The sequence below is a fragment of the Centruroides sculpturatus genome, unplaced genomic scaffold (genome assembly GCF_000671375.1).
Source record: "Centruroides sculpturatus isolate CEXI.00-Female unplaced genomic scaffold, Cexi_2.0 scaffold1025, whole genome shotgun sequence".
NCBI lineage: Eukaryota > Metazoa > Arthropoda > Arachnida > Scorpiones > Buthidae > Centruroides > Centruroides sculpturatus.
Genome location: NW_019385163.1, coordinates 297,573 through 323,244, shown reverse-complemented (window position 1 = coordinate 323,244; position 25,672 = coordinate 297,573). Strand labels below are relative to the sequence as shown.

Below are 25,672 nucleotides of genomic sequence, written 5' to 3'. Positions count from 1 at the left end.
AAAAAAAATAAAATGTTAAATGTGTTACAGAGCGACCTAGTTTGTTAAGTGTAGAGAATATTGCATTAAAAAAAGTGAAAGTTAATTGGGGTGCGTCTGTATGTCGGACCTGTTTTCTCCATTATAATATTATCTAGGCTGTAATTAAAGGTAAGTAAGGCTTCGTGCGTATTATATCTGTTTAATCTAAAGCACATTTCTGGAGAGAAAGCGATTTTATATGAAAATATATTATAAAAATGCATTCACTTTCGAGAAGGGTGAGTTATTTGCATAAAACCTCGTTTTAACGCAGTTTTTATTAACGATAAGGCATAATATACGATTCCTTATCGGCGTGACCTCAAGTTTCGGTATCTTATAACACGAATTATCTCTCCAATAAGATCTAATGACGACATTTTGATAAAAGCAACGAGATTTTCACATCGGAATCCACCTAAAATTATCGTTTAGGTCCGTAGAAAATGTCCAAAATCGGAAAATTGTCATTATGGCCGGCCGTGGTCCCGCTGCTGCTCGTCATAATCGGAAACATGACAAAATTAGACTTCAATCCAAATATTAAAAGGTAAATCTAAATCTTTTTAGTTTTTATAGAGGTAAAAAGAATAAATATTTCTAGTATTAATTACTGTTTATCTTATTCTCTAGTGTCTCTCTGCCGAATTTTGAAGGTGCTCTTTCTTATAATCGAGATTTAAGCGGTGCCCAGAGATTGTTCGAAGGAGAAGCACTCGGACCAGAATCTCTAGCAGTATTAAATGGTTATTTTTATAATTTTGTGTGAATATTTATATTGTTTTTAACCCATTTAAAATGCTTGCATTTCCTTGTCTAAAGGTACCATTTACAGCGGTTTAGAAAATGGAAATATTGTGAAATTCACTAAAGAAGGAAAAATGGAAATCGTGACTAGAATAGGAAAAGATTGCGGTAAATGAATTTTATTTAAATAATTTAGACGAAAATCTGTTATTTCCTAACACTTATATTTATTTATCTAATGAACTGTACGATTGAAGTTCAATTTAATATCTTGACAGATAAACAGTAGTATGAAATCTCGTCATAATAAAAATACAGTCAACCCCCTTTTCGATCCGTAATGGAAAGATGTGGGTGGCGGATTTATATAAAAAGGCACGCAAATAAGGATGACGGGATAATTATATCCATTACTTTTCCTTCATTTATATTACATTTGGTGTTTTACGCTTAAAAAGTTCCCGTCCAAAGTAGTTTGAACTACGTTATTTCCTCGAGTCTTGGAGATAAATATATCGGATCATTTACTGTCCTGGATGTCATTTCGTGCCACGATTTATAAATTAGCAACAGTGCATACTCCGGGAATATTTCAATAGGGATTTCATCATTGATGCATTCCATAATTTTCCTTATTTGGTGGCGTTTGCAGTTAATTTAAAACTTTCTATTTGCTGGCGTGAAGTGGTTGCCGAAGTCCCGTGCAATTTGCTAGAAAGAATTGTATTTCCACATTACACGGATTGACTGTCTTAGGATAGCGGGGGATTACGGTTTTCTCTCTTCGTATCCCTATTAAAATTTTCAATAAATTCTTGCAAAAGTAGGGATGTCATCCATCCTTTTTTATCGTACTTGTAATGGCAATAAATAGAAGGATCGAAATTTGTAAAACAACAAGACTTTGCGAATCTTTTAGTAACGGTATTTTCCAGTTTTTATTTCTCTAATGGCTCTATTCTGCATTCACCCATTTGCTTTTTTGGTTTAAAATATCTCCTATCGTCCGTCTATTTACATTTTAAAATTGCTGGAAACTCCCGTTCCCACAGTATTTTACCTCAATTTTTGTGACAATAAAAAAATTATGGCAGTTTATCCGAAATATTTTGTATGGAAAATGATTTTTTTAGTATAAACCGCCATCCGCGATTTAAAACATCGATTTAATATGGAACAAATCGTTTTTCCCAGACTTTTGGCTGAAAACCCGGAGTGGAGGTTTAACCGGGGGTTGACTGTATTTAACACTTTATGAATTTTTGACAGAGGGAGGTTGGCAGAGCCACGTTTGTGGACGTCCTCTGGGCTTACGTTTCGATAAAAATGGCAATTTGTATGCGGTAGATGCCGTATTTGGCATCCACAGAATCGACGTGAAAACAGGTGAAGTTGAATCGTCCTATTGAAAATCGCAATAAACGCAACGAATACAAGCTCTGGTTTACTTTTAAATAGGATTGGTGACCCCTCTACTGCCTACGTATCGAAATATAGAAGGAAGACCGATGGTATTTCCAGATGATTTAACTATGGACGAAGAAGGTAACATATACATAACAGATGCCAGTGCAAAATGGGAAGTGGATGAAGTTCTATACATAGCAGCAGAATTTGATAAGAGTGGAAGGTGACTATAATATACTTAATCTACATAATAAATTCAAATATAGCTTCAAAATATAAATTTATAAAAAAAACTCACCGGCTTAATTTCAGGATCAAACAAGATTTTGTAATTTTTAAATTGTTTAGTTTTGACCCGGACACAAACATGTGCTATTTTAGTATTTGTTTTCTGCCACTAATATATTCTAAAATTAACTTATTTTCATTTTAGAGTTATTAAATTCAATCCGAAAACCAACGAAGCCGAAGTCATCATGAGAAACATTGGCTTTCCCAATGGCATTCAGATATCCAAAAGAGGAGATTTCATTCTAGTCTCCGAAATTGTCGAAAGAAGAATATTAAGGTCAGTTGTAAGTTCTACTTGCTGAATATTAACAGTTCGGTAATCATCACGAATTTCAGGTATTATCTTAAGGGTGCCAAGAAAGGAACTACGGACGTATTCGTGGATAATCTTCCCGGAGAACCAGATAACATTAGACCAAGTAGCAGAGGAGGATACTGGGTGGCCATAGCGTCTGCTCGAAATTCGACTCATCCTCTTATAGTCGATAGATTTTTGGAATATCCCTTAATCTTAAAGTACATGGTCAAGACGCTGTTTGCCGTAGGTTCATTTTTGCAGCGGGTGGCTGATTATTTGCCTTTCGCTTCGTTCAGACGTTTCGCCTTTTTGGTAAGTTTCTCAATACTCCATTGCTCTTCTTTACAAATAAATTATTCGATAGAACCATCGCTAAAAGTTTAACTCAAAAAAGCAGTATGAATAAAATCACAAAAAGTATATTAAAACTAGAAGAAACCTGATGCAAGTATAGTCTGAGCGTGCGTCATCAGAAATGAGTTTTTATTCATAAATAGAAAAAAATGGCATTGTGTGTGTCTAAAGTGATATACATAAGAGTCTAAAGCTTGCTGCGCATACACTTCTATTGTATGTTTACAAACTATCACACCTCTGAGATGAATCCTTATCTTAAGTAAATGCTCTAAAAATTGATTTCTCAATATAAACGCTGTTGACTCTTGGATTGAAACAATTCGACTGAGAGGGAATGGTGCATTTATAATCGTGTCTTCAAGATTTCTCACTCGACTAAATGCAACCTCTCAGTAGCATCATCTTACTCCAACTGATAAATAAATTACAGGTTTTAAACCTTGTCTTCTGTTAAAAAAGCGCGACCGAATTGTTATGTTGGCATTATAATAATAGGAATTAAACTGCAAAATAAGTGAAAATAAACTTACTATATTTTTACTTGAAATAATTTTCCGAAGTATGGATAAAAAGTTTTTTGTATTTTTCCTCTAATATTTCTTCTCTCTCTCTCACCTTGAAAATCTGATGTTTGACCTCGGTAAATTTTCTTTACCGTGTTCGACTAATTAATTACCTTAACATGGCAAACTGCCCAAAAATTATTATATTTACTTTCCCGGCTGATATAACAGAGGAAATGTAAAAATCTTTCGGGAGGGGGTCAAAATGACCCACCTTAACGTTGAGAAATGCAAAAAAAATTCGGGTTTTTTTTTCCTGTAGTTATAGATATTAGTGTCTGGGGAGTACGATTTTGAACCTTAACTCCTGTGCTTTTTCCTGAAATTTTGCAGGGTGGTTTGTTTATTGGGGGATCGATGCTATTAAATTTTGATTAAAGGTCGTATCTCGAATAGTATCTGACTGACGATTTTACTCATTATCATTTACGTTTTTTTTTTATAAAACCCATCCCTTCCCTCAAAATTAAGCTTTTAGCCATTTTTTAATAATTAAAAACACTATCATATTTTATTTAAAAACGTTTTATAAGAGAGGAAAATTTAAACAACTTGTTACTTTTTTTTTATTCATTTCAAATTGAAAAAGTATACAGCACATCTACACTAACCACTGATGTATCCATACAAAACTTTCAACAAAAACTCAGGAAGGAAAACACACACAGAAATAACATTTGCATTTTTCTGTTATTCTGTCAAGTTACTCTTTGCCTGGACAATAACAAGCACCTCTTAACCTAGTGTATTTTAATTATAAGAAGAACTCATTTATCTATTTGCTATTGCTAATTTACCAAAACAATGTCAAAGGTCAGAAATAGGAGTAACTTTTCAACAACTTTTTTCTTATAATTAATTAAAGTAGTAGTTTTTGGAATGACCTATTTTGAAAATCCAGTATCTAAACATTCTAAAACTCAATTCACCAAAATTCTAAAACTCATAAATAAAAAGTTTATTTCTACTTTTCACAAGGAAAACTAGATTTACAACATGATTGTTATATAAATTTGGCACGCATTAAGCGCATTTATGTTCGTAGAAGGAAAATTGTTCGAATTTTTTTATAACTTCCTAATGGATAGATTTGGAAGCCTGATTCAATTAAGGTCTAATGAACATGATGTTTTTAATTTAAGAATATTTAACAGCCATTACTACTAATCCAACAGATCATAGTACACTTCCTTATTTTGTAGATAATCAAGCTAGAAAATTCAAAACTGAATTAGATATCTATAACTATATTTACTTAAAAATCTAATCATTTTCAAAGAAAAGCGAAAATTTCATTTTGTGAAATGCTTGTTGGTTTGAGCATACGTTTGAATCATTTTTTTGTGTGTTTCATGGCTCCCTTTTTCAAAAATTTCAGTGTGTGTAATATTGCTAGATCATTCAATAATTCAACATTGTTATGAGACCTTGACAATTTTTTCTGTAAACTGTGGTTGGCAATAATTTCCTGACACTAATTAATTTTATTACTAGATTGCTATTACTCTGACCATTTTATTTTGAAGGTTAATAAATATTTCTCTTTAAAAGTAAATTGTTGCCAAAAATATTTTTTATTTTAACTATACTCTTACAGTGTCCATTACTTGCATGTTATATTTATGGAAATATCTGTAAAGAAATCTGACAAGAAAGACTAATGCAATAAAAAATATTTTTGTGTTGAATTTGTACAAAACTATGAATAAAAAAAAAAGTCAATTATGTTTTTTCAATCAATTAAAGTTGAATATCAGATTACTTATACATTCACTTTAAATGAATAGACTGTTGAATAAGGAAAGTTTATATTTTAAAAATTTATTTATTTATTTTTATCCAGATTAGATCGGGACGATTCGGAGAAGATCTCTTCCACATGCCCGGCATGGTCTTAGAGCTAGATTCCGAGGGAAAGATCTTAAGAAATTTCTTTTCTCCGGACGAGAAAATTAAATTCCCGTCGGAAGTATTGGAATATAACAAACATCTGTACATTGGTTCGTTTGTCAACCATTATCTAGGAAGGTTAAAGTTATCATAACTAGACGTAGAATGGTACATGCCTTTATAATCAAATAAGTAATTTCTACTATTGATAAATAATAAAATTGTTACATAAATCTTAGTTTAGGTAAAGTAATCATATTTGAAAAACTAAATACTTGCAGATTTTATAGATTTAGATTCTAGTTACTGTATATATGATTTGAATTCATTATTTGTAGCATTATACTTTGTATATATTGTGATGTGAAATTTATGTAATTACTTTACAACTCTTCTCAACAAAATTTTATAATTTTAAGGTATAATCTTATATTCTTATACTTTTTAGAAAATTTACATAGCAATTGATGATAAATTGCAATTTAACTGATCTATTATTATGATGGAAATATTTACCATTATTTACAGCATAAATTAAAAACATTTGATGAAACGTGCCAATATCTATTGTTCGATTTTATATGGTTCACTAAAAAAACAGGTGTTGCGACTAAATTATATGCAGAGAAAGAGAATCTTTTCAGTTCAAAATTATTGCAGAATACATTAGATATAAATATAAGACAGAAAAGATAATTGTGGGAAAATAAAATTCAATGTAGTAATGCTCATTTGAGAATACTAAATTCATTGTTGACCAAAACAAAAAAAAATATTTTTATCAATAAAAAAACTGAAAAATATAAATGTTAGTTTCCTGTATTTTTCTGTGTAGTATATATGCCACAAAAAAAAAATTGGTCGAATAACTTTTAGATCAAACATTGTTTAACATGACAACAAATAGTGGCCATTTTGTATACAGTAATACCCGGAGTTACGCGATTTTCAAATCTCGTTGATTCGTCTTTGTTTGAGCACCATGCAACCCTTGATTACTCACTCCTCCCAGACTATTGTTCAGCTTACATGTTCAGATGTGTTGCGCGGAATCCACACATAGATATAAATAACACAAAATAAATTGTAGCTGTGTTTGTTATATCTACGGAGACTCGAGAGACTCTACTATGTCATCCAAACGAAGTAGAACTGATTCTTTGCATCAAACAAGAAAAGAAAAACTTTATCTTTGGAATGTAAAGTTTAACGTTGGGTATGTTCATAAAGTCGAACGAGTTAAGTGAGAATGAAGTCATCGTTATTCCTATTTCGTTACTAACGCGTTTAACTCGTTATTATCAAAGACTTTGATACAAAAATGAAAATTTGTGAATTGGCACCAGAATTATTGGTCAGAACAATTATAAAAGGCAAAGAAAAAATTCTCGAAGCTGTGAAAAATGCTCAATCTTTAAATTCAAGCATCATTCATAAACATCACAGTATTATTGCTAAGATGGAAACAATGTTAAAATTATGGTGTAATAATCAAGTAAATGTGAAAAATTGTAAAATAATATAGGCCTAATTTGTTATACATATGTATTAGCTAAGATTTTATTAAACATTTTTTTTCTAAATTATTTTCTTTAGTCTCCGGCCCCAATTAAAAATTATTTGTATGTATTTATATGCGAAATTATACCCTGACTTACGCAGTTACTGCTCGGTCCCACCTATTGCTTAAAGGCAAAATACAGTAATACCCCGAACTTAAGTTACAAAAGACAAGGTGTAACTTATTATTACAACTATAACAGATAACTTTGAACTCAAGAATGCAATTGACATTGTACATTGTAATTATATCAGAAAAAGTTTTGGACATGCTGTTGCCAATCCAAATTCAAGTAAGAAGACACACACAGACAAGAGATGAGAAATAAAACCTCAATCCAAACTACTTAATCTTTAAAGACTTTATTTCTCAATATACATTTACCAAAAAAAAAATTTTAATATTTTGTATTATAATACAAAATTAAATAGTTAAACTTAGAATAAATTAATTAATATAAAATTTCTTACAAAGAATAAATTGTTATCAAGCTTTAAAATCTGCTTATGTTTTTTAATTTGCTGCATAAAATACCAAAGTACAACAACTGCATCATCCTATCCAACAGCAAGTGCAAGAAATGCAATTCCTGAGTAATTTATAGTATTTACTATTATAAAATTCAACAATAAATTTACTTTGTTTTGTATATTTCCAATCTCTATGCAGTTTTTAACATTTTCTTCATTTAATAAAGAATAAATTCACATATATATTAAACATGTCTACATATTCTCAGTAAAATTCAAAATGCAATGATAAATGTACATTATAAAGTTTTGAATTACAATATTACAGTGCTAGCTTTTATAGTCAATCTGTTAGTTGACACAATTTATTCAATTTTTATTCATTAAAATTTGATAATCAAGATCTTTAAAATTCTTCTTTACAATTGTGTATGACCAAAACCAAACACATTAATTAGGATTAAAATGTTACAAAAATTATAACATTAGACTAGAACACAATGAATATGTGTGATAAGTTACTATATAAACTAATGATATCATTCATATAAAAATAAAATTTATAATTTAAATTAACCAGTTTTTAAAATATTAAACTTTACAACCAAAGAATGGAAGACATTTATCTATAAAACAAGATGTCCATTTAAAAGACTATTTAACCATGTTAATCATTAATACTGAATTGGTTCAATTGGACAATTCATCTGTTTGAATAATTTCCAAAAAGTGAAATATGAATTCCTGTATAAATTTGTTCTAAACATTCCAATCTTGGAAAGGTATGCTGGAAAATCATTTCAGACAAATTAATTTTTAATTGAATCATTTCAGTCTTTAAATACAGCCAAACCTCTTTAACTGCAAAATCCTTTTTCCTCTTATGAATTGAAAGTAAAGGGCAGTGACCTTGCTAGTAAATGTGATAATTTGAACAATTGTGTATTTAAAAATTTGATCAGGTTATGACTCAAACAATACAGTCACTCTCCAACTTATTTTACAAAAAACTAGCATCAATTTACATATGTTTCCATATATTTTTTAAATTTGCATTTTGTAGAAATTAAATGGAGGACCCAATTAAAATGAAAAAACTACAAAGATGACATAACTCCTTAAGCCACGTGTCTTAGTAAATTCTTTTTTAAGGTAAGGCTATCTAGACACACAGTCACATACATTATATGATTTTTAGTGTTTGGATGTCCTAACCTTTGTTATTAAATCAAACATTCATTTAAAATAGAAATGAACTACATGAGAAACAGATTTTGCAACTTTCTTGTATGAATAATTTAAATACATTTATTCAATTTTTTTGTTTATATCACATTCACTGCATATATATTAATACCTTGGTTTTTGTTGACTTTGGTTATTTTGTCTCGATTTTCGACGGCATGCCCACATGTAATTTTGCAAAAACAAAGGGTGACCCATGTGTTTCCCCCCTCTCCCCCTTCGTTGTCTTCCATACGCCAAGAAGAATCTTCAGAAAAGTAAATGCCATGTTTTTTTATATTTAATAGTAAAAACAATAAGAAATTAACACTATATTTATTCTCTGTAAAATGTGTTTTGGAGCATCTAGAACGAATTAATTGGATTTACGTTGATTCATATGGAAAAATTTCTTGGTTTTCATCTATTTCAAATTTCATCGATTTTCAGACAATTATCTACGAAAACTAAGGTACTACTAAGTTTTGCATAAGTATATGCAGTAAAATGTGATTTAAATACATTTATTCAATTTTACTCTTTAATGCATATATGTACTGCAGAACTTTACAGATCAAACAGTAAAATTGAAAGAATTATCCAGATATTTAACATTATCATTTGTGGGTCATCAGTAACCAGGCAGGTGTAATAGGTACACAGGCACAAGGCTTCTAAAATAAGATATCAAAAATTGATCAGTATTATATTCTTATTTTCAATGTTGGTTAAAGTAACCACCATTTCTATTGTAATTTTTCTAAAAAAAATAGCACCAAAAATAAAATTTTGCTCAAGGCATTGGTGGTCATAACAAAGGACTCTCAAACAACAATAACATTCACATACATGTTAAATAATTTTCTATTAACAAATTGTACCCAATATTTTGAACTTAGATGTTTTTATTGAAGAAAGGAGCAAAAAATAAACTTTTAATATATATTTTTGCATATGTACTGTACACACTTATGCAACCAGTTATGTAATATGAGACCTTATGAAATTCGTCTGAAATAAGATGTGGTCTTCTGATTACAAAAGACTTCCCATATCTGTTCAAGGAAAACATAAATACAAAGAATATGCTTTCTAAGCATGCTCAGAATGTTCTGGAATTGTCAGGAATTTTTCAAATTTTATAGAATGGTCTTAAGTGTGAAATAGACCTAAAAATCTGAACTCAGTATTATTACTTAATCATTAAAGGAAACACTATTATTTTTTTCTTGTGAGCTGGAGAATATTTTCATCTCAAATTAATTATTCAGATAGCATTTAGCCACAATTTTTTGCAAAACAGTAACAAATATATTGTTTATAATATTACAATTTATAATGTTAAAACTATATATTTTGTTTCAATTTTTCAGGCTTTCAAAATTTGAACCAAAAAGTTTCCAAAGTTTTTTCACTGTTAATGAATAAACAATATAAACTTTCTTATCATCAGAAGATTATAGTTATAAATAAATTTTGGATTCAAAGGCATTTTTCATTAAAAAGAACAGTCAAAAGATGGTTTGACAGTATTTAAACACTTACAGTTTACATAAAAATATAAAAATTCAGTTATATTTACATACATTTAAATTACTTTAATCTTGTGCACATAACTCAGAACTGTGTATTCCTTACAGAAAATTGCTAAAACAGAAATAAAACCTCTACATAATCCATCTCACTGTAAGTTATATACCATGCCTCCAGAACAACTATTAAAAGCAGGGTGCTTACTGGTATGCATTTTAGAAAATACCATCTCAAATATTAAAACGTTTTACACCTACAATAAAATGTAATAGAAAATCATAAAAAAGCTGAAATGAAAAAATTGAGTACTCTGACAGATGAAATTAGAGGATTCTTTCTAAAATACAAATATCTACCAAACTACAAAATTGTTTCATATTTCCCTATTTTTTGATTTATTTACTAAGTAATATTAAATGTTAAAATAAACTTAATTGTTCTTAAATAGAAAATAATTTAAACATACGTAATACCCAATGACATGGTTTTAGAGTCAATTGCACGGCTCTAGTTTGCTTTGGAGAATTCCAGCTTAGTTCCAATACGAATTCACTAGTGAAAGTGAAAAATAATTGATTTTTGCATAGTAAATTTGATGCCTGCCAATGAAGTATTTTGCCATTTGTCATTTTGTAAAACAAGAACAGTAATCATTAAAACAAGATAATTTGCTGCTATCAACTGCTGTCTTTATGCATTCCTTCATTTATTTATTGTAAGAAAAATTTCAAAATTAATTATAATAATTTAAGAATGCTATTAGAAAGTATATTTTTCATAGATAAGAAAGAGAAATTTAAGCGTGTTACCTCAAGAAATTCATTGTGCCAATTAGCTGAAAATGTTAACAGATTTTTCACTAGCAGAAATGTTTAAGAATAATTACAATTGTCAGAACAGAAAAAGAAGAACAAAACAAAAATGAATAAATCACTCTTAAAATTAAGATAAAAAAGATTAAATATAAAATAAATATAACAAAGTATTAAAATTATCTAATAATAATACATGTCAAAATAGAAAGTGATTTGATAAAGGATTTTGTGCTTTGGCAGCCAACACTTTCAATTAATGTGTGCTTCCTTACATGGTAAAGGATGGATTAACAAAGGTCAGGCCATTGAATGAAATGAAGAGATTCTGTTTTAGTCATCTAATTATTGTTTAAAAACATATTAAAATAAATTTTCATTTTATCTTCTAACTCAAAAGTTATTAAATAATATCTTAAATTAGACATGCGTGTTCCTTTACAGCATATAAATTCATTTTATATTAATTAAAGTTAAACCAAAATTATAATTACAGCTTTTTAATTTGCTCCATCATCTTCAATTGCAATTTTGTTAGCAAAATGAGTGTGGAATATTTCATTTTATTTAGTCAAGTGAGGATTGTTATTTTAAATGTATATAATGAATTTTGATAACTAAAATAATTTTATAAAATAAAGAGAAATGAATTTATAGCTTATTGTAATGACAATTATCACATAAGGTGTCTTAACAATCCAGATCCTCTAAAATAACAGATAAATATGTTTGTGACACAAAGCATTTTTAGAAAAATGTGATTAAAAAAAGCTATTTAGTGACTTTAGTAATAAAAAATGAAATTACTTGAACAACCCAATAGCTTTTTATATGTCTAGAGTAATTAGATGTATTTTTACCAGCCAATTTCATTTTAAACCAAATTTTCATTATATACTTTGATAGCTGGCATTTTAAGGCTTATTTGTAAAAAATTTTGTTTGGTTCTATACAATTGTTTTTTTTCCTTTCAGTATCCCATTAAATATGGAAAATTGAAAGCATCATTTTCGGCATATTTTGCTTTTTTATTACAAAAAAATCAAAATGCTGTTCAAGCAAGAAAAAAATTGTGATACATATATGGAGAAGATGTGTTGAGAGAAAGACAGTGCCAAAACTGGTTTGCAAAATTTCATTCTCACTATTTCAATATTGAAGATGCACCACATTCTGAATAGCCAGTTGAAGCCAATGAAAACAAAATAAAAGTACTGATTGAAGCAAACTGGTGAATAACAACAGGTGAAATCACTAAGAGATTAAATATGTCAAATTAAACTGTTTATGATTACTTGAAACAAATTGGTTTTGTTTCAAAGCTCGATATATGGGTTCCACACGTTCTTAAAGAGAGATGCTCTCTTTGGTGGGATTTTAAGGAAATTTATTTTGGAGCTTTTACCAGACAATTTAACAATTGATTCAAAAGTGTACTGCCATCGAGTAAACAAATTGAATAATATCATCACACAGAGAAAAGGCCAGAATTGATCAACAAAAAAGGTGTAGTGTTTTACCATGATAATGCCAAATTTCACACAAGTTTGGTAACTCATCAGAAACTGTTATAGCTTAGATGGGACCAGCTATCATACCAACCATATTTGCTAGATCAGGCACCCTCAGATTATTACTTGTTCCAATCTATACAAAATTTTTTAAACTGTAAGACATTTACTTGAAGTGACAATGTCAAAAATCACTTGGATCAGTTTTTTGTAAGCAAAGATCAAAACTTTTATGAACGTGGAATCATGCTACTACCAGAAATGATGGCAACAGGTATTTGAACAAAATTGTCAATATATAATTCAATAAAATATTTATTTATTATAAAAATATTGTTTTTTTTCCATGGAAAAAGAAAACGACTATTACTTTCCAAACAACCCAATATTTCACGAGTTGATAATTACAATTTAAAATTGGCAAATTACCTACTTCAATGCATATCCCACACCCAGTTTCAAACTGCATTTTAAACACACAACCCATAGGTTATCTGCACAAAATTATAATATAGTACTTAGAAATTAAACAGAATAAATTATAATTCTGAAAAGAAAATGTTAAGAATTGAATAATAATGTTGATATTATGTTAACTTTGATACTAATGATAATACATTGTTAATAAGAATCTGATTAATAATCAAATTCTTCTTAACACAGTATAAGTTTTCTAGTCAGTCAATGAATTTAATATAGAAACAAGTCCTCTCAGATTGTTAATGATCTTTTAAGAAAAGCTATTTCAAGAAAAGGTAAAGGGAGGAAAACACTGTCTTAACATAAGGAATGAAGTTTTGGTCTATAAAACTTTGGTATATAAATTATATTTTTCTTGTCTTATTTTTCAAAAATAAGATAAAAATAATGAAAACTAATTTTCAAATGCATGTTTCCAAAAAGTCTATTATGATGTCCACTAACAAAAATGAACATTGAAAACAAGCAAATTAATTATAAATTGGTTTAAATTTATCTCACAAAAATTTGAACATTTACCTAAAACCAGTAAAAGGAATAAAATTATTTAATGATACAAACGTTTTTGTCTGTTTCTAACAATCATCAATGTTAGAAATAACAATTCATTAATGAATACCAAACAGAACAATGTATACCTGACAATGTTTGTTAAAAATTCACAAAAACGTTTGTATCATTACATAATTTTATTCCTTTTATTGGTTTTGGGTATTTTTGTTGTGTTTTCATATTCCATACAACTAGTTTTTGAAGAAATAAATGTGCAAAACAGGAACATTCTAGTCTTCTATTTGTCTATTCACAACTTTCAGAACACAATTAACAATAGTGGAGTTGATTTTTCTTTAGAGATTCTTTGCCTACCCTTATGCAAATTAAATTTTAAAAATCAAAGTATAAATAATATATTTTTAATGATCTTGTAAGAATTTAAGTGTCTATGTTTGATTTTATTAAAAAAATAAGCATTTGAAGCCTAATTTGTCTAGCCAAATCAACAATGCCTAAGCCTATCTTTATAATTTGTACATTTTCAAATCACATTGTCCACACAATGTCTGACTTTTTGAACTCAATAAAATCTATTAAACAATTATATATACACACACATTAAAAAATTCTTACTTGAAATAATGGTAAAATTTTTCCTATACCCAGTGGCTGACTAGCATCTTTTAAAAGTACCGCCAAATAAAATATTACCCTATGCTAGATATAAAAATAAAATAAAAAATTTGTAATAAATACAAAACTGTCATTTTGTAAAGCAAGTAAAGTCTATTTTTTAAATCTTATAAAAATAAATAAAACTTACCATTGTTATTCCTTCGTTAATAACAACATCTTTTATATGACATTGATGAATAAACTTTGAATTCTGTCGACCAGTCACAAAAGTTGTTGTGAACTGCAATCCTATTGAAGTAATTACTAACAGAGATTCTGTAAATATTTAAGGATCAACAATTTAATCATTAGACTATTTTATTAGTAATTTTAAATCAACATTATACAATGAAAGTTATATAAATGTTCAATTAGTTTTCTTCACAAGGAACTTTTAAAATTTAAAATAAAATAAATAAAAAAATAACAAGTGCAAACAATTAATTATATTAAGTAATTACTTGTTAAATATTCTAAATATAAAAATTATTGTTAATTAACTTTTCAAAACAAAAAAAAAAATTAAGAATCCATTAGATACTATTAGAAGAGGACAAAGTTATAATAATGTTTAATTGATCATTTTGTCAAGCCTTCAAAATATTAAATGACAAAAACAGTATGGATGAAAAATTAGATTTCATTTTATCAAAAATTGTTTCATTATTAAGGAGAAAATGAAACAACAAAAACAAAAGTGTTCTTTCATAGATTTCATTTATTAAAATGTTCTAGTGCTTTAAAACTCCTATGCACACTAAAAAATGTTTCTTCTTTTAATGTCCAACAAAGTTAACTTGTGATTATATGCAGTTTTTTTACAGGAGCATATGCATAAGGTGGTCTTTTTCTGCTGAGTTTGCATGCAAAATTACACTTTAAGTAATTGTGTCCCTCAAATTTGATGATTATGAAAAATCCTGTAATGTGTCTTCTCTGCATGTATTTTGTTTCATTTACAAAACAACATTCTTGACTGGGCTGCATATGGGAACCATTCACACTTTGTGGATAGCTTGGGCTAATGTGAAATGAGTTCAGCTAGGAATAAATGACGGGGGCCAAGATGTTTATCAGAACAATAAGAAAATGATTTTTCTGTATTTTTTGGACACAAAATAACTTCATTAAAACATTTGAAGTGTTGAAGATCATATCACTTTGCATAATACAGTAGAGTGTCATTTATCTGAAACATCTGTTAACCAAAAGCATTCCAGTTGGCAAATTTAAATTTTCGCTAGTGCTGTGGTGCTGCAATCTTTGGCTATATCTTGGACTACTCCAATATTTTTTTGCTGGTGCATGTGTTTTAGCTGGCAGCATTGGCACTTTTGTGTGGTGTTATTCTGAGGACTGTGTGTCATGCTGATCGAACGTTTTTGATACTAGATCAACTTCTAAAGTATTTTTTTTGTTTTTATATTTTTCAATATATTTATTTTGTTTGTAAAAAATAAAGAAATAATTTTTAACAATACAACAGCCATGATTATTATTTTAAAAAGTTTACGTTAGGCTTAACATCGACAAAAATTTAACATGAAGCGACACACAACGGAGAAAAATTTAAACATGGGATAGGTTAATATATTTTTTCGTACATAATCGGTTATTCGAACAACCCCAGTCCCCAACTGATTCGGATAAACGACGCTCTACTGTATAATTATGTGTGATTTGCAGACCACATATCATTATATTATGCAAAGCTGACAAATATCCATGTCACACCTGCTTCTTGTGGCAATTATGAGAGGCCTCCATGACATTAGGTTACTGAAAATGATACCAGTGCGTTATGTATGCGATGGTGTAACAGTAAGGAAAAATTATATACAATTGTATGTGTAACGCAGCATTTTAAGGCTGTGATAAGCAGAAAAGCCTTTTTCAATTGAAATTTTTACACAATCAGATGGATAGCATGTAGCATGAGGATATCATGAAAGCACAGCTAAGTAACTGAATTTGGTGATAATGTTCATGAAAAATTTAGCAGGCAGGGGGAAAAAAATTGCTGTTACAGCACATGAACATGCATTAATGTAGCTAATATAGGATTGTCTTGTATATTTATAAAACTTAAAAATATTTTGAAGCTCTAGGAGCTCATAACTTCATAAATCAGTGGTAATACAGTGAAGCAATCAAAAGAATAAATATTTACAGTAATTAATAATTTTTTAATTTATTAGTATTTTCATCAATGTTAACTTTTAAAACTACATAAGTGTATTATAGAATATAAAGTGTTCAACTTAAATGAATGATTCTAAGCTGCAATTTCATATGCCTAAGCAGTAGCTAGATAATTATGACTAAATTTTAATTTTCATAGAGGAAAACAAATGATGTTTAAATATTTAGATAAATGATTTCCTGAAAATAAAAAATGTTATGTAAATTATTATAAAAGTATCTAATAAATTATCTAAAATATAAAAACCTATTTCTAATCTGCATTGTTAATTCATTGTATAATTCTTGTAGAATGCAGAAAATGAAGTCAATTCTCTAAAAAGTTTAAACAGACTTCTTTACAAGTCAAATTTGTATAAGTCTTGGATTTATTTAAATAAATAAAATGCCTAAAATATTTAATAATGTAATTTATATGTTTCTCGAAAAATACCATTTTCTCATATAATTTATCCACTGTTGTTGTTATGGTGCACGTCCATTTAGTAATTTGTTAAAGTTTATTTAATACATAAGGTTTACATGTTTCGTATGTTCATGTTTGTGTTTCAAGTACTTTCAAACTTAATGTTACAATTATTATAAAATGTTTACATTTTTATTGAGTAAATAGTCTGACAATTAAAATAATTTGTTTGGAAATTCATATATAATTATTTATTCATAGACAGAATAATTGATATAATTAATAAAATAATTTTGAAAAGAATAGTTCTGTTATTAACTTATCAGGCAATTTAATTTTGAGTTTCTTTGCAAAATTTTATAATTAAATATGGACTCTTACCTTGCTTCACCTTTAAATGAAGTTTTGCTATTAGTATGACACATAATAGAATGAGAATGATACCAAGTAAACTGGTATCCTGAAAAATAAAAATAAGTTTATAAATATGAATACATTAAAAAAATAGTACATAAACAAGAATGATAATTACAAAACATATTTTTTACAAATATATTTTAGAAATTGTACTAATAAATATTTTCATTTATAAACAAATTTAAGCTTCTATCTCAACACAACATAATAGAATATTGAATAGGAAATTTTATATCTTAGATCTTAAATTTAATATAGAATATAGATTTCATCTGATTTATAATTCTAAATCTATATTCTGTTTTAAATTTTAGGTTCTACTCCTACCCAAACAACTTGGCACAGTATTCATGTTATAAGATATTCTCCTATTGTTCTGAGATATACTGGTTCAAATTCAATTTGGATCCTCATAATTATTGATAAGTAATTTAAATTAGAGTATCATTTCATATATCACAAATTCAGAGCTTCTCCAGTTTGAAAAAATATTCAAATTCATTACTTTTAGAATTTCAACATAAACACGAGAGAATAATGCATTATTATTAATAAACCACTGTGTATGTTCTGTTTATAGATACTATTGTAGATTTGTTTTAACTAAACACCAACCGTATGCCGAAAATCTATCAGGCTAGTTTTAGGCTAATTACTAAATGAATTACGCAACCAATTTGGCCCTAGAGGTAGGTGTTAGGCACCATCTCTTATTAATATTAATAATTATAAATAAATTAACTAATTTAAATAATTTATAACTGCTGGGAGAAAAAATCGGCCCGGAGCAGGACTCGAACCCACAACTCCTGCTTACCGTGCAGATGCGTTGCCAGTTACACTATCCAGACCTCCAGTCTGATCTCCTCTTCCAGCGTATATAAGCTAACTACATAACCATCGATGGTTATTACAACACCGACTGGGGACACATTCAGTGCCCACATCCCCAAAGGCACTCAACCGGCCATCGCAAGCCACGGATAGCGTAACTGGCAATGCATCTGCATGGTAAGCAGCAGTTGTGGGTTTGAGTCCCGTTCCGGGCCGATTTTTTCTCCCAGCGGTTATAAATTATTTAAATTAATTAATTAATTTATAATTATTAATATTAATAAGAGATGGCGCCTAACGCTTACCTCTAGAGCCAAATTGGTTGCGTAATTCATTTAGTAATTAGCCTAAAACTAGCTCGATAGATTTTCGGCATATGGTTGGTGTTTAGTTATGTTACATATCGGGTTTAGCAATGTTTGATTTGTTTTAATTTCTACTCTTTTCTCAAATATTAAAAATGAATTGAAAAATTTATAATTCAATTAGAAATGAAAAAAAAAATCAATTATGATTAGAAAACATTATCATGATAATTCAATTATACAAGTAATTAAGCAAAAGCAGAACTCTTGAGAAGTTTAGCAATTTTAAGAGCCAGCCTCCATGATACATACTGTGAGCTGATAATGTCAAGTAAGATTCCAACTTACAAGATCAAGACAAAGACTGACTTGTAATTCAAGATCAAAAACCAAGACAATTACAAGATATTCATTTTCAAGATTAAGACATAAGATCCTGATACTTTATGACACTTTTTTAACTTGTAAGAATTTAAAAATTCTCACAAAATATGATTTAATTTACAAATGAAAAAATGCTGTATGAGGAAACATTTCATTACGAAAAAATAAACACTGTTGACAAGAATCAGTGTAAATCAAGATGAGTACTGGTGAGTACTGCTATGATAGACTATTCGCTACATTTCCAGATTGACAAAAAGTCCATTCTTGTAGAACTCATTATTTATAAAACTGAAATACAGTGGAACTTGCATACAATGAACTCAGATATAATATAATCTCGTTGAACTGAACATTCTAGTCCTGGCAAATCTGTCAGATCTTTAATGCATTTTTCATTGGATATAGTGAAAATGGTTATAATGGAAACTGTTACATTGAACCAAATTATTCTGTTAAAAAATTAAAATTAAAGTTCACTGGAATTCACCCAATAAACTATGTGCTGCTCCTTTTCCTAGAGAACATTTCTTATTTACTAGAAAGTACAGTACTGTATTAGTTACTGATATTAATATAGTTGATGACTCACATTCCTCATTAACCTAGAAATCTTCACCCTTTTGTATTCAGTCACATTTGCAGCTTTGACAATGATCTTGCTACAGAAGGAGTCCTTACATATGAAATTTTGCAATCTGTGATTGTCTCAGAAGAAAAAAATGGAGGAAGATGAAGAGGAAGGAAAAGAAAGTGATGAGCGTGAAGCCATCATGGCCTTTTCAATACTCAAAATAGGACTCCAAGTATTGAAGAGGCCAAGATGGCACTGGAAATAGTACAAATGTGGAGACTTGCCAAACTTCAAGAAGAATCAGATACAGATATATTTTCAAACAATGTTTGTTAATTGGAGAAAGTGCTAAACAAAAATCTCATTAAGAACTACAAACAAAAGTTAATCAGAGATTTTTTCAAAGTTGTACAAAATTAGATAGTCATAAAGAACAATAAAAGTTAATTTAATATGCCTCAATGTCCTTAATTTAATCAAAATATTCTTTCAATCACCAGTACAGCATGTATTTCTATTAATAGAACTTATTAAACTGATATATAAGATTACTGCAAATCAGTTTAATAAGTTCTATTAATAGAAATACACACTGTACTGGTGATTGAAAGAATATTTTGACAATAAAAGTTATTCATAAATGCAATTCTGCTGAATATTGAGTGAATTATTGTATCTTTCAATGTATTTTAATCATTCTTTTGATACATAGTTATAATGAACTCTGATAAAATGAACTAAAACTAGTGGTCCTTGCCAATTCACTATAACAGTATCCCACTGTACTAGCAGAAATAAAGACATTTACAAATATTTGTAATCTTTATAAAGAAAGTTTTATTTCTTTCATTGTGGTTTCAATTTAAAGATTTGAAATAACTTCACTTTAGGAAAACATCTGTATCAGAACTCAATACTGATAATTTTATTGTTATAAAATGCCAAATAATTAAAAAAAACAAAGACAAATAAAAGAAACTGCTAGTAAGACCAAGATGACACCAAGACACCAATTCACAAGACCAAGACATTATTACAACTGTGTCTCAAATTTATCATCACTATTGTAATTCAACAGACAGCCATACATCAATTCATAGCATTACAAGGAGAGACTTTATGATACTGTGAATTGTCCAATCATCACAAAAATGGATAATTATATAAGGACCTTGAATAAGTTCTCGCTGTTTTTTTGTGAAAATTAACACTTTATTTAAAAAAAGTCGTAATAAACACGTCACTGAAAGTATTGTCCATCACTAGCCACTACTTTCTCCCATCGTTCTGGCAGCATTTGAATTCCATGTCGGAAAAACGACACGTTTTTTGAGGCTATCCAAGAATCAACCCATTTTTTGGCATCTTCATAAGAACGAAAGTGCTGCTCAGCCAGGCCATGTGACATCGATCGGAACAAGTGATAATCGGAAGGGGCGATGTCTGGTGAATATGGCGGGTGGGGTAGGACTTCCCATTTAAGCGTTTCCAAGTACGTTTTCACCGGTTGTGCAACATGTGGCCGAGCATTGTCATGTTGCAAAATCACTTTGTCGTGTCTCTGCTCATATAGCGGCCGTTTTTCCTTCAATGCTTGGCTCAAACGCATCAATTGTAGTCGATAGCGATCTCCCGTGATAGTTTCGTTTGGTTTGAGCAGCTCGTAATAAACTACACCTAGCTGATCCCACCAAATGCAGAGCAGAAGCTTCGAACCATGGATATTCGGCCTTGCTGACGATGTTGATGCATGACCGGGCTTACCCCACGATTTTCTACGCTTAGGGTTATCGTAGTGTATCCATTTTTCGTCACCTGTCACGATACGATGCAGAAAACCTTTCCTTTTCTGCCGTTGAAGCAGCTGTTCACATGTGAAAAGACGCCGTTCGACATCTCTCGGCTTCAACTCGTACGGCACCCAATGTCCTTGCTTTTGAATCATTCCTAATCCTTTTAAACGTTTCGAAACTGTTGTGTGATCAACTCCTAATGATTCTGCAAGTTCAGCTAGCGTCTGACATGAGTCTTCATGAAGTAATGCCTCTAATTCCTTGTCTTCAAACTTTTTTGGTGCACCAGATCGTTCTTTATCTTCAACATCAAAATCATTATTTTTGAAGCGTCTAAACCAATCTCTGCATGTTGTTTCCGACAGAGCATGGTCGCCGTAAGTCTCAACAAGAATTCTGTGTGCTTCAGCTGCAGATTTTTTTTGAATAAAATAGTGCAATAAAATTCCCCGCAAATACTCTTTTTTTGGCACGAAACTAGACATGTTTAACACAATGAAAAAATAAGTTGTTTACACTTTGGTGAAATGACGTATACTGAATTTCAAGGTCACTTATTGTACTTCCTTACAGATGCGTCACCATCTAAAAATAAACACACGTGGTTCTGGTAACGCCATCTGTTGGAAAACAGCGAGAACTTATTCAAGGTCCTTATACTTGTTTGTGTAACTTTTTGCAATGAATGTACCTATATTAAATTTGAAACATGTATTAAATTGAAATTATTATTAAGACATGCTAAAATTAAACTATTTAAGATGTGAAAGAAATATTTTTGATTTTTTAAAGATGGGCAAATACCATCCATGAATACATAAATACTAGAAATTATCTGAGATTCAATTTTACAGAATTACAAGCATGTTTAAATGCTTGTTTTCTTAAATAAAATAGTACAAATGTGGAGACTTGCCAAACTTCAAGNTTGTCCTTAAAAAAAGTGACTTTAAAACTCAAAGTAAAAATAAAAGTTTTCAAGTTTCATTTTTTAGAATTTAGTAAATTTCTTGTTTTTACTTAATTAATTTTTTTGATAAATTGAGATGAATGTAATAATATATAATAAATGAAATTATTAATTAACTTATAATATAATCAAGATGGGTTAATAATGATAATAATAAGCACAGAGCCCAAACGGTTAGGAGTTGAAAGTTGAAATTTGGTATACAGTTAGGGTACGTCATGAGAACGTACACTAAGAAGGGATTTTTCGAAATCCCCCCTTGCGAGGGAGAGGGAGAGGATTAAGGCTTACCGTGACAAACTCAGCTTCTACTATACTATTTTAGATGTGGTTTTTTGCATTTTTCATTGCATTTTAATAGGGTATGCTGTGAGAATGCACATTAAGAAAGGATTTTTTTGAAATTTTCACCGTGGGGGGAAGAGAGAGAGGGTTAAGGATTACCCCAAAGTACTTGACTTCTACTGTACTATTTTAAATGTCTTTTTTGCATTTATGTGGGAAATTGAACATATTTTTAGATCCTTCTAAAAATTCTCAATGATATTTTGTGTTCCATCATATATAAAGTTGACATGGGGAGCACATGCATAAAAGTTCGCTTTACTTCAACTATTCATCTTAATGTTCAATTTTGTTTGAATTTATATTTATGAATGATTCTAGAAGATCCAGCTTATTTTTCAAATTTGTAAACTTGAAGAACCCAGAAGGGTTACGAAAACATTTGTTATTCATCAATTAGTGGTACTACGCACCAGTTACTGGTTGCTGTGAATCTTGATTATTGTTATCCTAGTGTGATAAGCAGATATCTAAAAATTTTCTACTTATTCTTGGAAGACGGGGACCTAATTCTTGCACTCTGTGAAAATGGGTAAGATCGGCTATAATCTAATAATCTTAATCTTTGTTATTGTTACTTTTTGTCACAGCAATACCAGGCTCATCTGTTAGTATAAGGTAATTAAGTACACTAATGTTTGAAATATCCAAATTTGAGGAAAGTGTTTTCTGTCCATCTTTCATTTTTTCAAACCACATCACAAAAATTTATATCATCGTCCAACATTTTGTTAGACATGAATCAAAGTAAAATCAAGTTTTTCACACTCACACAGAGGAAAAGCAACCAAAACTTGTCAAAATTCAAATTCTACCATGCTGCTAGATGATATTTCTTCTAATCTCTTCTACACATGTATACCTAAAGATCCCAGCATAAGCTAAGATTGTGTTATTGGTTGTCGTGACAGCAGAAAAAAAACAAGTAAAAATACATTCAGAATTGCAAGCATTAGTGAGTTTGTTGTAGCCCAATATATTTATTTATTTAAGATAAATTAATTCAAGAAATTTATTAAAATTTGTAATAAATAAAGTTACTCAAAGCATATTTCTAAATTAACGTCGATATTCAATTGATCTAGTCACGGTTATGCATTACATCAAATTTGATTTTTTCACATTGTCTTCACGCCGATTGGCACAATGTGAAAATTTACTCTTGCTATCGACTTTACATTTACATACATGTCACAACTGAATATGAAATTGGGAGAACAGACCTAATAAAAATAAAATAAAAAGATTTCTACTTGCCAGTAGTTTGATATTTTTTATTTAAGTGTTTTACATATGAGATAACAATGATTTTAGAATAAGAAATGCAAACTTTATTGTAAAGTAACTTTTCTATTACGGTTAACCTCCAAAAGATATAATGGTCTAAACTGAGTTTGTATCAGATTCTTGTAGTAGTAGATGATATCTTACTTTACATCAATCCAGTTGATCATAAAAAAATATATAATATATTCTGCCCCTAAGCTCAATTAATAAAATGCACCAATGTATTATTAAAAATATAACTGATTTAATTACAAATGAAAATAATATCGACACGATCATTCACTAACCTTTTTTACCACATGCTATCTCATATGTTCTACATCTAAATGGAGAGAGGGGGGAAACCGTTGTCTTTTTCTATTGTGTAATATTAGCCGTGTGCTCTAAATACATCAGCAAGAGATAATGGCTGCATTCAGTAGACTCAATAATTCTAATTCTAGAAAGGTATGGTAGGGATATCTGCTACATTGTTGAACCGATACCGATTTGTTTTAGAAAAATGTAGTACACATAGCAGTTTCAGCAATCGAAAACATGCCGTGGCTTAGAGCTTTCAATTGTCGGATGATTTATGCAATGCATTATTACCGAAATACACTCCTTTATATTTGTGAATACTATTTATTTCAATCTGTTACGTGGTTGCAGCCATAATTAATCAGTTGTAGCTTGAAAAGTAGTATGCTATCAAATGTGATGTCAAAACATTCAATATATTTTGAAGTAGTGCAACCATAAAAGATATTTGGCAGAAAAATACTCGACCATTAAGAACAGTCAAGTTTGTCAAATACAGTCACTTTACAGAATTAAACACTTTTAATAAACAATTTGAATGGTTTCAACGTGTCGAAAACATTCGAGTTGCTCATTAAGCATTTAAATTTATCATCATCAAACAATTTCTTAAACAATTCTCTTTACGGCGACGTATGCCATCATTCGCAACCATTTTTCTCTGGCCGACGCAAAACTACACAATGCAATTTAATAAACCTATTTATTTAATATACGATTATGTAGACAACTAAAGCAACCTCATAAAAAATATAATCAATTTTTAGGTGTATCCGGCATAACTCGAAAGCAAAGATGCAAGAGCAGAATAACACGCCAAAGGTTGCAAGTGGATGTTTTTGATAATTTTGCATGCCTAGCAGAGAAAATGTTGACTAGAATAATATAATAGTTTTCAGTGATATAAAGAATACAACTTACTCTAGTATACACTTCATACTGCAGGGCAAGAACAGAGAAGAGTAAAGTTAAAAATACCCATCTCCGTACACTGAATGCAGATCTTTCAATGATATACTCGTTACAGAAGGAAGTAGAATCGTGTTTAATGGCTTGAAACAGTAATTTTTGACCGAAAATGTCTTGACATTCTTTACTAGTGACCAGTGAATGTTTCCGTGGCTTATCTTCGCAAGTGTCTGTTTGTATTTTTCCATTATTCACCACACAACTGAATAACTTACTTCTCTGTCCGGTCATGGCTAAGATAATTTAATCGCTATCACTTTAACCACTTCCTCTAAAAAAATCCCAAACATCTCCGAATATCGAAAACAACCTACTGAGTCAGTGTTGCCATACGGGAATAAATTATAAAAATAATAATTTTAGAAAAATATTTTGAACGATAATTGTTTTTATTTTAATACTTATTATAAATAGAAGAGAATTAAATTAATTAATATGTCTCGAATATGTTACGGATGATGTGTTTTTCAATTTCGTATTGAATTATAAAAAATAAATACCGATACATTAAGAGAACATTTTCACAGAGGTCTTTTATGGGAAATTGAAAA

At 29.5% G+C, this 25,672-nt stretch overlaps 2 protein-coding genes across 3 annotated transcripts; one reads left to right on the top strand and one right to left on the bottom strand.

The window, feature by feature from the left end:
* Positions 1–8: 8 nt before the first annotated feature.
* LOC111635637 (adipocyte plasma membrane-associated protein-like) lies at positions 9–6,236 on the top strand. The gene is made up of 10 exons (XM_023380658.1): positions 9–150; positions 457–571; positions 655–767; positions 844–936; positions 2,038–2,154; positions 2,227–2,398; positions 2,609–2,743; positions 2,803–3,076; positions 5,528–5,993; positions 6,103–6,236. The coding sequence occupies exons 2-9, from the start codon at positions 468–470 to the stop codon at positions 5,726–5,728; spliced, it is 1,209 nt and encodes a 402-aa protein (XP_023236426.1). The 5' UTR covers positions 9–150; positions 457–467; the 3' UTR covers positions 5,729–5,993; positions 6,103–6,236.
* A 1,354-nt stretch (positions 6,237–7,590) lies between these two features.
* LOC111635633 (phosphatidylinositol N-acetylglucosaminyltransferase subunit H-like) lies at positions 7,591–25,433 on the bottom strand. Of its 2 annotated transcripts, none has more exons than XM_023380649.1 (5): positions 25,074–25,433; positions 17,325–17,403; positions 14,484–14,611; positions 14,294–14,377; positions 7,591–8,392 (listed from the first exon to the last, which is right to left on the bottom strand). In XM_023380649.1, the coding sequence occupies exons 1-5, from the start codon at positions 25,350–25,352 to the stop codon at positions 8,309–8,311; spliced, it is 654 nt and encodes a 217-aa protein (XP_023236417.1). In that variant the 5' UTR covers positions 25,353–25,433; the 3' UTR covers positions 7,591–8,308. The 2 variants fall into 2 exon arrangements, with proteins under 2 accessions (XP_023236417.1, XP_023236418.1); XM_023380650.1 differs by lacking the exon at positions 7,591–8,392 and adding an exon at positions 8,399–9,195.
* Positions 25,434–25,672: the final 239 nt, after the last annotated feature.

Excerpts from the sequence above, each read along its gene's own strand:
- LOC111635637 (XM_023380658.1), top strand. The coding sequence starts at position 468 with ATGTCCAAAATCGGAAAATTGTCATTATGGCCGGCCGTGGTCCCGCTG. Across the intron at positions 937-2,037 it reads TAGAATAGGAAAAGATTGCG|AGGGAGGTTGGCAGAGCCAC; the intron begins GTAAATGAATTT and ends AATTTTTGACAG. Across the intron at positions 2,744-2,802 it reads GTCGAAAGAAGAATATTAAG|GTATTATCTTAAGGGTGCCA; the intron begins GTCAGTTGTAAG and ends CACGAATTTCAG.
- LOC111635633 (XM_023380649.1), bottom strand. The coding sequence starts at position 25,352 with ATGACCGGACAGAGAAGTAAGTTATTCAGTTGTGTGGTGAATAATGGA. Across the intron at positions 17,404-25,073 it reads AGTATGAAGTGTATACTAGA|GATACCAGTTTACTTGGTAT; the intron begins GTAAGTTGTATT and ends TTTATTTTTCAG. Across the intron at positions 14,378-14,483 it reads TTAACGAAGGAATAACAATG|CATAGGGTAATATTTTATTT; the intron begins GTAAGTTTTATT and ends TTTTATATCTAG.